Here is a 14,929-nt window from a genome sequence, read left to right on the forward strand (position 1 = left end):
TTCTTTAGAGACCGCAATTTCCCTTCCCACGTGGTTAAAGATCCCCTCCAACGCATCTCGTCTACATCCCGCACCTCCGCCCTCAGACCCCACCCCTCCAACCGTAACAAGGACAGAACGCCCCTAGTGCTCACCTTCCACCCTACCAACCTTCGCATAAACCAAATCATCCGCCAATATTTCCGCCACCTCCAAACAGATCCCACCACCAGGGATATATTTCCCTCCCCACCCCTTTCAGCCTTCCGCAAAGACCGTTCCCTCCGTGACTACCTGGTCAGGTCCACACCCCCCTACGACCCACCCTCCCATCCTGGCACTATCCCCTGCCACCGCAGGAGCTGTAAAACCTGTGCCCACACCTCCTCCCTCACCTCTATCCAAGGCCCTAAAGGAGCCTTCCACATCCATCAAAGTTTTACTTGCACATCCACTAATATCATTTATTGTATCCGTTGCTCCCAATGCGGTCTCCTCTACATTGGGGAGACTGGGCGCCTCCTAGCAGAGCGCTTTAGGGAACATCTCCGGGACAACCGCACCGCCCCGTGGCCCAACATTTTAACTCGCCCTCCGACTCTGCCGAGGACATGGAGGTCCTGGGCCTCCTTCACCGCCGCTCCCTCACCACCAGACGCCTGGAGGAAGAACACCTTATCTTCTGCCTCAGAACAATTCAACTCCAGGGCATCAACGTGGACTTCAACAGTTTCCTCATTTCCCCTTCCCCCACCTCACCCTAGTTCTAAACTTCTAGCTCAGCACTGTCCCCATGACTTGTCCGGACTTGTCCTACCTGCCTATCTCCTTTTCCATCTATCCACTCCACCCTCTCTTCCCTGACCTATCACCTTCATCCCCTCCCCCACTCACCCATTGTACTCTATGCTACTTTCTCCCCACCCCCACCCTCCTCTAGCTTATCTCTCCACGCTTCAGGCTCACTACCTTTATTCCTGATGAAGGGCTTTTGCCCGAAACGTCGATTTCAAAGTTCCTTGGATGCTGCCTGAACTGCTGTGCTCTTCCAGCACCACTAATCCAGAGACAAGACTTAACCCTCATCTGTAAGCAGCATGTGGAAGCTTTTGACAGCATAGCTACACAATGCACTAACACAGCAGACTTATTTTAAATGAAAGCATAATAACTACATAAATTAAGAAAGCATAATCACATCAGCCTAATACAATTATTAGCTTATACAACATTCATTATTTGTTGGTGACAGGAGACTAATTAAAAAAAAAAATCTTGTTCTGTAGATACATTTGGTAGTGTCAGTTGCTCTTAAAATTCCAAGCAGTCTAACCATTTATGGAAGTAGACTCATCTCGTCTTTTGTCCTCGTTTATGATGGTCTAAGCCAGGGATGCAACAAACATCTTTTGTCACCTCGACCAACTATTTGTTTGTTCCACACATACTCTACCAAACCTACAGAAGGTGCAGCACAGTACCGTGGTTAGGCAAGACTTTGTGTGACTTAGGTAGCTTTGTTATATAGTGACGGAATCTCCACAGTAATAGTTCTGATGGATCAGTACAATTCTTCCTTTATAGAAAACTAAAAAGCATGGCACATTTGACAACAATGATCATGTTCGACTTGATCAAAGTATCCCAACTATGCTCTAGATTACTATTGACTTCAGAGATTAGAAAAGTAACTATGGAAGTTAGCTTGCTGACCTGGAAGGTTTGTTTTGAAATGTTTCGTCACCATGATTAGGTAACAGCATTAGTGAGAGTCTCTGGTGAAGTGCTGGTGGTATGTCCGACCTCTCTATTTCTAAGTCTTGGTTTCTTAAGGCGGGAGATGCCATTTCCATTTCTTTTTTCCAAGGGAAGGTAGATGGGGTCTAAATCGATGTATTTATGGATGCAGTTCCGGTTAGAATGCCACGCCACTAAGAATTTTTGTGGGGGGGGTGTTCTTTGTTTCGCCTGTCCTAGGATGTGTGTGTTGTCCAGTCAAAGAGGTGTCCTTCTTTGATTTGGAGATGCCGATGTTGAACTGGGGTGTACACAGTTAAAAATCACACAACACCAAGTTACAGTCCAACAGGTTTAATTGGAAGCACTAGCTTTCAGAGCACTGCTCCTTCATCAGGTAATTGGCTTCACCACCTGATGAAGGAGCGCTGCTCCGAAAGCTAGTGCTTCCAAATAAACCTGTTGGACTGTAACCTGGTGTTGTGTGATTTTTAACTGTGTCCTTCTTTGTCTGCATGTATAGAAACTAATGATAGTGGATCGTGTCTTTTGGTGGCTAGTTGGTGTTCATGTATCCTGGTGGCAAGTTTCCTGCTAATTTGTCCAATTTAGTGTCTTTTACAGATCTTGTATGGTATTTTGTAAATGACCTTAGCTTTGCTGGTAGTATCTAATGGATCCTTTAGATTCATCAGTCGCTGTTTAAGAGTGTTGGTAGGTTTGTGGGTTACCATGATACCAAAGGGTCTGAGTAGTCTGGAAACCATTGATGTGAGGTAATGTGGCGATAAACCCGACCCCACAACTACTAAACAGAATCTCATCCTTTCTAAAAGGACTTTTAAAAAATCAGGAGAATTAAACAGAACAGACTTTGAAAATATAAACCAGATGGATCAAACACACCACACTTCTACAGATTATGAAATATTCAGAAACCTGGGCGCCCCTACCTGGTACACTAACATGCAGACTAGCCAAGGAACTCCACCAAAAACTAAAACACCTAATTGAAGATTCATGCCACTCCATCCAAGATTCTTGAACACCAAAGACACCAAGATAGAAGAGGACGAAATAATGGTCTCCTTTGACATTACAGCCCTTTTCACATCAATTAACATCAACCTGGCCAAAGAAACATGGGGCGGCACGGTGGCACAGTGGTTAGCACTGCTGCCCCACAATGCCAGAGACCTGGGTTCAATTTCCGCCTCGGGCAACTGTCTGTGTGGAGTATGCACACGCTCCCTGTGTTTGCGTGGGTTTCCTCTGGGTGCTCTGGATTCTTCCCACAGTCCAAAAATGTGCAAGTTAGGTGAATTGGCCATGCTAAATTGCCCCCAGTGTGAGGTGTAGGGGTAAATGTAGGGGAATGGGTTTGGGTGGGTTGCTCTTCGGAGGGTTGGTGTGGACTTGTTGGGCCGAAAGGCCTGTTTCCACACTGTAAGTAATCCAATTAATCTAATCCATTACTATGAAAACCAGGACGACAAACACCACCAACCTCATCATCAAAGATAGCATTCTCAAGTTAGTGGACCTGAGCCTCACCACCCACTTCACATTCAATACCAAAACCTACAAACAAGTCAATGGAACAGCCATGGAAATCACTAATATCAGGTCTCATAGTGGAAGCAATAATGCAGAGACTTGAACAAGCTGCTCTTCCATCTATACAACCCAAACTCTGGGTCCACTATGTGGATGACACCAAAACGGAACAAATTAGAGGAAACTACAATACCATCAACAATATCCTGACAGGAACAAGATTCACAAAAGAGGAGAACGGCAACAGACTCCCATCCTAGACATGACAGTTGTACAGTTTTTAACCAGCTTCTACAGAAAAACATCAAACACAGACCAAATATTTAACTTCAGAAACAATTTTCCCAACACCCACAAACGGAGCTGCATTAAGATATTATTTCAATGAACTACATCACACTGCAGCATCCAAGAACTACAAACAGCAGAAGAAACATGGTCATTTACAAAATACCATGCAACTACAAAAAAACCCACTAATCCCCAGACAAACTAGCAGGCAACTTGCCACCAGAATATATGAACACCAAAAGACACGACCCACTATCACTAGTTTCTATATATCCAGACAAAGGATGACACCACTTTTGACTAGGACAACACACACATCCTAGGACAGGCGAAACAAATTCACACACAAGAATTCTCAGTGGCATGGCATTCTAACCAGAACTGCATCAATAAATACATCGACTTAGATCCCATCTACCTTCCCTTGAAAAAAAACTGGAAATGACATCACCCATCTTAAGAAACCAAGACCAAGACCTATAAATAGAGAGGCAGGACATACCACCAATGCTTCACCTAGACTCTTACTGATGAGGTTACCTAGTCATGGTGACAAAATGTCTGAAAACAAACCTTCCAGGTCAATGAACTAACTTACTTACCATCAACCTGAGCTACAAATCTTCTCTAAAATTAGAAAAGTAAATTAGACAGTGTAAAATGGGTTGCTGATTCCTTATTACTGGTTTTGCACTGCCAGGCAAATTTCAAATCCTTCACCTTACTCAATGAAAAACTTGATTTGATTGAATTATGTGTAAGCAGAAAATCTTTTTTTAAAAAAGAACAGAATAGATACATTATACTCAATTAATTTAGTTGTCCAAGAGCCAAAACCTAAAAAAATTACATAGAAGAACTTCAGTTTGGTTATTACTTTCTGCTTGACATTCGTAAACCTGCAATCAGACTGAAGTATTCTTAAAGAAAATTGATTAGCTGTTTGCCTCACCCATTAAACAATGAACTTTAGTGTTTAGTATGCAATCTTGCAGGTAAGCCTCAAAAGGTAACTTATCTTCAAGTATGGTTTGTCATTAAGTCTTGAATAACTTTAACAATAAAAATGCCCAACATTAGCACTTGAAAATGAAACCAATTTGGTTTGTCCCATTTAACTTTGAATAATTTTATATCAATAGGCACGGATTATCCAGTTTACTAGGGGTTAAAGTCATCTTAGCCCCAGAGGAATATAGGGTTGCTGTCAGCTGGTGGATTAATCTTAAAGTCATGACATCTCAAGTGAGGAGTGAAATTGAGAAGCAGGACCTTCTTGATTACGCAGACTGGGAAAGGAGACATGTGAGAAGGATGTGTAAGAGCAAGAATGAAGATTTTTAAACTGAGGCAGTCAGATGTGGAACTGGTGAAGGTCAGAAAATACAAGGATGGTGAGTGAATTAGATTTGAAGAGAGTAAAGATCAGGCAGAGTTTATGATGAGCCTAAGACAACATTAGGTACAAAATGGAAGGCTAGCCAGGGAAGCATTAGAATGATCAAGTCTCAAGGTAAAAGAGGTATGGATGAGCATTTCAGTCGCAACACAAGTAGCCATGCAACATTGCGCAGGAGAATATGCAGTTTTGCTGACTGAATGTGCAGTTAGAATCCTAACTTGAGACACATCTAACTGAGGAGGTTCTGGATATTTCAATCAATTTGTGTAACTAACAAAGATGGAAACGGTGTACAAAAAATGGAGTTTGTGATGAGGACCAATAACATTAATTTCCCAATATGTAGTCGCAGGAAATTTTTGTTCACCCAATGCATGTTAAATCGTGACACAGAGACAATTGAAAGGTCAAAATATACAATTACATCCATTTACTTGTATCTTCCCTGACTTCATATTTACCTTAATTACCTTTATTATTGAAAAAGAGCAGGTTTAACAATGAAGTGCATTGCCTATAATTCTTTAATTGGTATAGCCAAATATTGCCCTGAATGGCTAAGATGCTGCTCAAAGATGTTAGACTCAAGGGAGGAGTGATGAAAGACACACAGGAAGGCGTAGGGTGGGAGGGGGAGTCATGACAAAATAGAGGGAATTAGCAGGGTTGAGACACAATCAACGGCATGGGGGAGAGAAAGAGGGATGGGGAGGGTCAGGAAGGAGTCAAGGGAAAGGAAGAGATGGGAGAGTCGGGGGGGTTGCAAAAGAAAAAGGGGGGTGTGGCAGAAGGGGACTTCAGGGGTTTAAAAAAGGACAGTGTTAAGGGAGAGGAAGACTGCAAGGCAGTTAAGGTGAGGAGAAAGAGAAAGCAAAGTTGAGCTTTAAAGGGGATAGAGCAAAGAGTTCTTCTAATGATGACAATGGCATTAAGAGCGGGTTTGAGTATTGAAATTTAGCAAATCATTAACTAAGGTATCAAGATCATCAAAGGCCACATTTTGTTCTTTATTTTTAACAGTCAGTAAGGCAATGTACATCAGTGATTCCAAAATTTATTCTTATTGTGAACATGAGCATCTTTGCTCACATTCTTATTTAACTTTATATTTTCAATGTTAAATGTAAATCATGCCAATTTGCAATATAACAAGGACAGAGAAAGGAGGTTCAGAGAACCCAAGATTTTCTGCTTTTTTTTAATGCAAATTGAAATTTACACACCTGCTTCACTCAGCTCAACACCTAATTGCCTAAATCACAACAAAATGCTACTCAGTTTTAGACAGAGCAAAACTTGCTCACTTGGTGATAGTAAAGACATAGACTTAACTTTTTGCCACTCTCCTGTTGTATAACTATCTGTGTTTAAATGTAAGCAGGCGGGGATTCATTTGAATCGCTGTCAATAGGCACAGATCAAAACTCATGTCATTGGACTTAGAGCCTGTAATTATAAACTGTGTAAAGATTGGCCTAAGCTCTATCCCTCACCAGCTGGCTTCTGGAGTAGTCCCCTAGAACACATTTCCACCATTTTTGTAACAACAGATTTGTAAAAATTTGAAAATATGCTTGATTTTAGACAAACAATCTAAACAGTTCTACTTTAAAACCAACAGTGAGAAAACCGCTACATAATCAGCTTGTTGGGTTGTAGGTTCAGTTAGCTGTATGGGTGGTTTATGAGGCAGAATGATGGGAGCAGTATGGCTTCAATTCCCATACCGTTGCCACAAAGAGCTCTCCTTCTCAACCTCTCACCTTGCCTGAGGTGTGGTGACCCTCAGGTTAAACAACCACCAGCAATCTCTCTAAGGAGACAGCAGACCTAGTAGATCTATGGCAACTTTACTTTTTATCAACTTAAGAACGTTTATAACTTTCAGTTTAACATTTTTATCCTACATTAAGTGTTAAGGAGGAGGAAGATGGTTTTAGTTAAGTTTTGTTTTGAGGAGTTTTTAGGAGCTTGGTGTTGGAGAGTGCAGAGGGCTTGTTTTTTTAGAAACATTTTTAATTGGGCTTTACAATGTTGCAGTAAAGAAATACTGGTTAACAGATGAATGTATTAAAAACAGATGAATGTTGTGCTGTTGCAGGGGTCCAGGGACATAGGCACAGACAAATCTAGAAGTTAGTCAACTAGGAAGTGGGTCCATATTAGAGAAAGACCGCTGGAACCTGAGTTTAAGAAACTCGTGTCTGTTTTGAAATTCAGGTACAGGCAGTCCCTGGGATTCAAACAGGCTCTGTCCGAGTTTGTTTCCAAGTCAATTTGTTCACGTGTCAGAACACAGTGCAGGACGAAATAAAATAGCCATTTGAAAGTTCAAGGAAACACTCAACCCTGATCTTTAGAACTAATATTAATATGTCCCTGTGTAGGAATGCATTCTTAGGTGCAGCATTCATAAATCAGGGACCTTCTGTCATAGTGAATTTAGTTTGTTTTACGTATCTCAGGGAGACATACCAACTGAAACAAAAAAGGCATCTGGTGAACGTGCAGAAAGTCGCTGGAGGAAAACAGGTTTCAGCTATGCGAAGAAACCTTGTTTTTATAGATAGTAGCATGTCTTCGCTGGAGCTTTTGATGTTTGCACAGACATTGCTGGGATAAAATGTCTGTGGGCGGCACGGTGGCACAGTGGTTAGCACTGCTGCCTCACAGCGCCAGAGACCCGGGTTCAATTCCCGCCTCAGGCGACTGACTGTGTGGAGTTTGCACATTCTCCCAGTGTCTGCGTGGTTTTCCTCTGGGTGCTCCGGTTTCCTCCCACAGTCCAAAGATGTGCAGGTCAGGTGAATTGACCATCCTAAATTGCCCGTAGTATAGATAAGGGGTAGATGTAGGGGTATGGGTGGGTTGCGCTTCGGCGGGGCGGTGTGGACTTGTTGGGCTGAAGGGCCTGTTTCCACACTAAGTAATCTAATCTAAGTAATCTAATCTAATCTAAAATGAATAGTATAAATCTATAATGAAATACTTCCAACCTTTTGTTCAGTGTAATAGAGTTCATGACTAACATGTTTAATAAACATTTTACTGTGTTAATGTACAGTGGCAGATTCCTGCGCATGCATTTAGTCACAAACCACCCATGTTGAAAAGAATTATGCCTCCAAATCTAGGTTTCACTCAGATCTGATTTGTCCAGTATTATCAGCAGCTGAGATCATAACAAACTGCCTTTATTAGTGTCAATATTCAGTACCATTTTTGAATGAAGACACAGTATCAGTTTACGAGGTTGATGCAAGTTGATATGCAATATCAATACTTAGCAACAGTTTTGCTACATTAGTTGGAAATCCCAATTCTTCAAAAAAAAATGGAGTATGAATATTTGGATCCAGAAGCATTCAAACTGTTTTTGTACCTGTTATTCGACCATTATGCTCCTTCAGTTCATGATTCTTGATCCACTGGTTTCCACTTTTCTTATAAATATGAACCTCATGGTTATTGGGGCTAAGTGCTATCTCTGTAGAAATCAGAAAAACAACTCGTAAAAAAAAACACTGGTAATCACCAATTCAATCTTAACTGATAAGAAATGTCCTGGAACTTTAAATTAAAAGGTTTCTCACGATAACTTTATTATTTTAATAAACCAAATCAAATGCTGTCTACACAAATGACCTGGTAAGTTGCAGGTTTATCCTAAGAGGTAAAGGTACAGTTATAAACACCTGGATTTCCAATAAGTATGTAACTAATAAATATCAGATCATAGGATCTCAATACTCAACTTTCCAATGATAGAGTCGAGATAATCACATAATATGGTGAACTTCAATTTCATCGACTCAGGATCTATCATCGGAGATCATACAAGCATGGTTTGTTTTGGAATAATACTATGAAATATTGTACAATAAAGTCTTCCCTACAGACAGGACACAAGGCTTGTGGAACAACTTTTGAGACTCAAGGTCAACTAAATAAAAGTAACCCTGTTTTTATTGATATCCTTGAAAGTTTAAATGCTGTTTACAAATACCATTTTGATCACAAATCATCAGAATGTACCAAATGCTGCTCCAAAACTGTATCATAATGATCAATTCTAAGTGGAATTTATCAATCATGAATGCACTAGTGGAGACTTCAGTAAAAAATCTTCAACCATTAGCCTTTATTGAGATAGGAAACTCAAATCCATTTCCATCTGGCCATTAGCTTTGATACATTATCAGCACATGTGTTGAATGGGTGGGGACAATTCGTAAACCAACAAAGTATCATAGAGTCATAGAGATGCAGGGAAAAAGACCCTTCAGTCTAACTCGCCCATGCCGACCAGATATCCTAAATTAATCTAATCCTATTTGCCAGCACTTGGCCAATATCCCTCTAAACCTTTCCTATTCATATACCCATCCAGATGCCTTTTAAATTTTGTAATTGTACCAGCTTCCACCACTTCCTCTGGCAGCTCATTCCATACACGCATCACCCTCTGTGTGAAAATGTTGCCCCTTGGGTCTGTTTTAAATCTTTCCTCCCTCACCCTAAACTTATACCCTCTAGTTCTGGATTCCCCCAACTCAGGGGAAAGACCTTGCCTACTAACTCTATCCATGCCCTCATGATTTTATAAACCTCTATAAGGTCACCCCTCAGCCTCCTTCAGATTTAAACTTTCTCTCTCCAAAGCTGGAAATGCTGAAAAACTGAACTACCTGTCCATTGTTCAAGACTGTATATCCATCAAGGTGTGGTGCTTTGTTTCAGGCTAACATACCAACTTCAAAAACCATCTCTTTTTTACCAATCTCTTGCAGAGACACCAATGTAAAGTACTTATTCAATATCTATCCAAGTTTATGATTTTATTCTAAACTGGCATTATCTTACTGCAGGAATCCTATCTTGCTTTAACAATTATAAAGTTATCAGTAAATTTGAAGTCTATGTCCCTTTCAATTTTCCATTTCCCCCCACCCCCCAACTCCCTATGTGCCTTCATAAATGGAGATTATTTCCTCATATTCTTAAATCCTCAAAAGGCTCCTTATTTTAATTAGCTTCTAACTTCTATTTATCAGTGGGATCTTGAAGGTAATAGTTTAGTAAACTGCTTTACCTGAAAGCAACAGAAATTATTCATAAAACATTGTGCCAACAAAAGCACAACACAGGAGTGACTGACTATTTTTCCTACAATTTAAAGGTGACTCCACTAAACCATATTAACTGCAAGCACATAGTTTGAAATGTACTAATTCATGCAAATGCAACAACAGCATTTTCTTAAGGAAACTGATACTATAATCTTGAGCAGTGGAAATACTCCTAATGTGTGATTAACTCACCAGGAGTCATACATTTCTCTCTAAATAAATAAAGGTTAGCTCAGAAGAGTCATACCAGACTCAAAACATTAACTCAGTTTCTCTCTCCACAGATGCTGCCAAACTTGCTGAGTTTCTCCAGTATTTGTTAAAGTAGTAATTAAATATAGCCTTTTAACATTCCTGTTAAATCCATATTAAAAAGTTAACATGGTCAGTTATGCAATAATTATCTGGTGTTATCGAGGGCCTAATAGTAATTATCACTGGACAGTTCATCCAGAAACCCAGGTAAATATCCTGGATATCTGAGTTTGAATCCCACCACAGCCAATGCTGGAATTTGAATTCAATAAAAACCTGAAATTAAGAATCTAATGGTAACCACAAATCCATTGTCAATTGTTGGAAAAACCCAGCCACACTCAGTGGGCTGAATGGCTTACTTTTGCTCCTGTCTAAAGATCTTATTTACCTCTTGGATACAAGAATTAGCCAGTACAAAGTCCATGTTTGATAAGTGCCAGTGCGTAATTGCTTTCAACATTAAAGCACCAACCTATGAGCATAATTAACAATCTTAAAAATGGGTTATTAATGCTGGTTTAGAAAAACATCTCAAAACATAACTTACGTGTCCGATCTTGATTCCAGGCATGGCAGGTGATTGGCTCAAACAAGAATTGATGACGAGACATTCTAGTGTCAAAATTTCCGTATGACTGTCACAGAACCTGTAAGTTTATAGAGTGAAATAACATTTTAGTTTCAAACACAAACCTACCTCAAGAAATGAATGCTACTCGTGAAAGGATTATAATTAAATGAGTTTTTAAACAACGTGTACCAAATTATTACAATGAAGGTTGTCACACAAAATATATATAAAATATCACTTGTGGCTTAAGTCCAACAGTATATAAGTAAACAGTATTGACTATAAAGGAAGAAATTAAAAAAAAAACAAGCATGTGAAAAACAAACTGTTATTTACTCACTTCACATTAAATGAAAACCCCAACAATACCCCTTTGAATACTGAACAGTTATTTTTGGAAGGAGGCAATTTTCAGCATTCAAGATTTTCTAAATAAATGCATGATGCATTATTTCTGGTTGTAAAGCACTTTAAGATTTCCTGAGGGTCAGCTAAATTGCTTTCTCATCTCCAACTGAATAGCAGCCCTATTGCCTCTGGAAATATCACTAAGGGGGAAAAACGATATTCATTATAGAAGCACAACTAGTCAACATCCTGGAACTTTTAAAAAGTTTGATAAAGTTTGAGACCACATCACTCTGAAAACTGCAGGTATGCACTTGTCTTATAATCATTGTGTTCAAAGGGTGGGTACTCTGGAATGGTTCACTTTAATTGCTCCAGAACAATCAGCCAAAACCCCTTTACAGCCTGAAGATATCAATGAAACACAAAGAATTCAAACATTTTTTTTCTTGTGAACTCCAAAATGTTTTGATAATTATGTACCTACCATTTCACACAAGCACAAGAATGTAGACAAGAGTGTTAATCACACTTTAGGAGTATTTTCCTTGCCCAGTGTACTTATTGGTTTCAAAGTCTGAAAAATAGTTCTACCGGTACAATTTACTTACACAGCTTTTAGTGCTGAAAAATAACCCAACTCTTTTTGAATTTGAAGGTGACCTCTTTCATATATTATGAAGCAGTGTGCGGACCAAAAATAGTTAAGAGCTGTTTCTATTCAATCCTTTCTGATCAAGGTAACTAGGGGGAGAATAAGGTCCCTCAAAGATCAGCAAGGCGGTCTTTGTGTGGAGCCACAGAAAATGGGGGAGATACTAAATGAATATTTTGCATCAATATTTACTGTGGAAAAGGAAATGGAAGATATAGACTGTAGGGAAATAGATGGTGACATCTTGCAAAATGTCCAGATTACAGAGGAGCAAGTGCTGGATGCCTTGAAACGGTTAAAGGCGGATAAATCCCCAGGACCTGGTCAGGTGTACCCGAGAACTCTGTGGGAAGCTAGAGAAGTGATTGCTGGGTCTCTTGCTGAGATATTTGTATCATCGATAGTCATAGGTGAGGTGCAGAAGACTGGAGGTTGGCAAACGTGGTGCCACTGTTTAAGAAGGGCGGCAAAGACAAGCCAGGGAACTATAGACAGGTGAGCCTGACCTCAGTGGTGGGCAAGTTGTTGGAGGGAATCCTGAGGGACAGGATGTACATGTATTTGGAAAGGCAAGGACTGTTTCAGGATAGTCAACATGGCTTTGTGCGGGGGAAATCATGTCTCACAAACTTGATTTGAGTTTTTTGAAGAAGTAACAAAGAGGATTGATGAGGGCAGAGCAGATTTAATCTATATGGACTTCAGTAAGACGTTCGACAAGGTTCCCCATGAGAGACTGATTAGCAAGGTTAGATCTCATGGAATACAGGGAGAACTAGCCATTTGGATTCAGAACTGGCTCAAAGGTAGAACACAGAGGATGGTGGTGGAGGGTTGTTTTTCAGACTGGAGGCCTGTGACCAGTGGAGTGCCACAAGGATCAGTGCCGGGCCCTCTACTTTTTGTCATTTACATAAGTGATTTGGATGTGAGCATAAGAGGTACAGTTAGTAAGTTTGCAGATGACACCAAAATTGGAGGTGTAGTAGACAGCGAAGAGGGTTCCCTCAGATTACAACAGGATCTGGACCAGATAGGCTGCAAAGTGGCAGATGGAGTTTAATTCAGCTAAATGCGAGGTGCTGCATTTTAGGAAAGCAAATCTTAGTAGGACTTATACACTTAATGGTAAGGTCCTAGGGAGTGTTGCTGAACAAAGGGACCTTGGAGTGCAGCTTCATAGCTCCTTGAAAGTGGAGTCACAGGTAGATAGGATAGTGAAGAAGGTGGTTGGTATGCTTTCCTTTATTGGTCAGAGTATTGAGTACAGGAGTTGAGAGGTCATGTTGCGGCTGTACAGGACATTGGTTAGGCCACTGTTGGAATATTGCCTGCAATTCTGGTCTCCTTCCTATCGGAAAGATGTTGTGAAACTTGAAAGGGTTTAGAAAAGATTTACAAGGATGTTGCCAGGGTTGGAGGACCTGAGCTACAGGGAAAGGCTGAACAGGTTGGGTCTGTTTTCCCTGGAGCGTCGGAGGCTGAGGGGGTGACCTTATAGAGGTTTATAAAATTATAAGGGGCATAGATAGGATAAATAGACAAAGTATTTTCCCTGTGGTCGGGGAGTCCAGAACTAGAGGGCATAGAGGTTTAGGGTGAGAGGGGAAAGATACAAAAGAGACCTAAGGGGCAACAATTTCATGCAGAGGGTGGTACGTGTATGGAATGAGCTGCCAGAGGATGTGGTGGAGGCTGGTACAATTGCAACATTTAAGAGGCATTTGGATGGGTATTTGGATAGGAAGGGTTTGGAGGGATATGGGCCGGGTGCTGGCAGGTGGGACTAGATTGGGTTGGGATATCTGGTCGGCATGGACGGGTTGGACTGAAGGGTCTGTTTCTATGCTGTACATCTCTATGACTCTAAGTGAACCAATCTTCTATACAGATGACTGAGGGGCAAATCAAGTGCACTGAAGGTCATCGAACACTATATAATAGCAGGGAGTACATTACACTTTGCCAGTCTTCATGGGTGCAGACGAACAACTAGCAGTTCCTTAGTTTGCCTCAACAGTTGAATATTAATTAGGCAGCTGTAATTAGGAACATTTTACTCTCCATATCATGGCTCATGTTTTTGACAAGTTTTAATGAAGTAATTCCATTACACTTGTACCTTTTAGCTGTATTAACTGGAATATATTTTGATCCAAAACAACAAGAGACTGATTATTCTACATTTAAGCAAATGCTGGAACCTAATATTCTGTTTGTCAAAAAAATATATAATAGAAATGTACAGTCAGTTCTGCTATAAAACAGTAGTTCCATTCTTGTGCAAGCCTGTGTTCTAAGAAAATTGTGTAAAAGCAGCATTTAAACTAATGGGGCCAGAATTGCGTTATAACCAATACACACTTTAAAATACACGCTTTAGCAATAATGTCCCCAATTCATCAATCGCGTTGGATCAAATTTGTGTTAATAAAATGCGCATCACAGCAGAACAACCTGTACTATGTATTTGGGAACCATCTCAGCTGTTCTCCAAAGTCCAAATGAAGGTGCTGAGAAAACTTTAACTTCTTCACAAATGAGAAATGTGACAGCAGTAAGTTATACATTTATTTACAGAAGATATTATTAATGGCTATAAAGCACATCAGCCAAATATTTGCGAATCTTTTTTACAGCAATGTCACTGTGGCCAATTCTTCAAGCTTTCAAACATTTCCAAGTAAAATAAATTTACTGGAGTTCTTACCATTAAAGCTACCATTTTAATGAAGTTCAACTCAACTACTAGGCTAAAAAAAAGTTAATTTTCAAATCAAATTAAATATACTAATTTCCCTATTAACAATGGCAGACAACACAAGAGATTTAAGATTACCTGCATAACAGAATACATTCCATCTGAGATGCCAAATTCAACATCTGCTTTAGTGTTGGTAGTACATTCTGACTCTAAAATGTTAATGCTTATTATGAATTATTACTATGTTTTTCATATCTAGTACAGAATATTCAAGAATTTGGGATAGTGGACATCATTC

The 14,929-nt window shown here is 40.1% G+C and overlaps 1 protein-coding gene across 2 annotated transcripts in view; it reads right to left on the bottom strand.

Annotated features, from left to right (window-relative positions):
• Positions 1-14,929, bottom strand: part of LOC140464355 (actin-related protein 2/3 complex subunit 1A-B) — a 53,187-nt gene that overhangs the window by 24,010 nt on the left and 14,248 nt on the right. For both annotated transcript variants that reach the window (XM_072559311.1, XM_072559312.1), the window contains 2 exons: positions 10,901-11,000; positions 8,349-8,453 (listed from right to left, as the gene is read on the bottom strand). In XM_072559311.1, the coding sequence (XP_072415412.1) occupies positions 8,349-8,453; positions 10,901-10,964 (169 nt within the window). In that variant the 5' untranslated portion in view covers positions 10,965-11,000. The remainder of the gene's footprint in view (positions 1-8,348; positions 8,454-10,900; positions 11,001-14,929) is intronic.

The sequence above is a fragment of the Chiloscyllium punctatum genome, chromosome 40, assembly GCF_047496795.1.
Source record: "Chiloscyllium punctatum isolate Juve2018m chromosome 40, sChiPun1.3, whole genome shotgun sequence".
NCBI classification, from domain to species: Eukaryota; Metazoa; Chordata; class Chondrichthyes; order Orectolobiformes; family Hemiscylliidae; genus Chiloscyllium; species Chiloscyllium punctatum.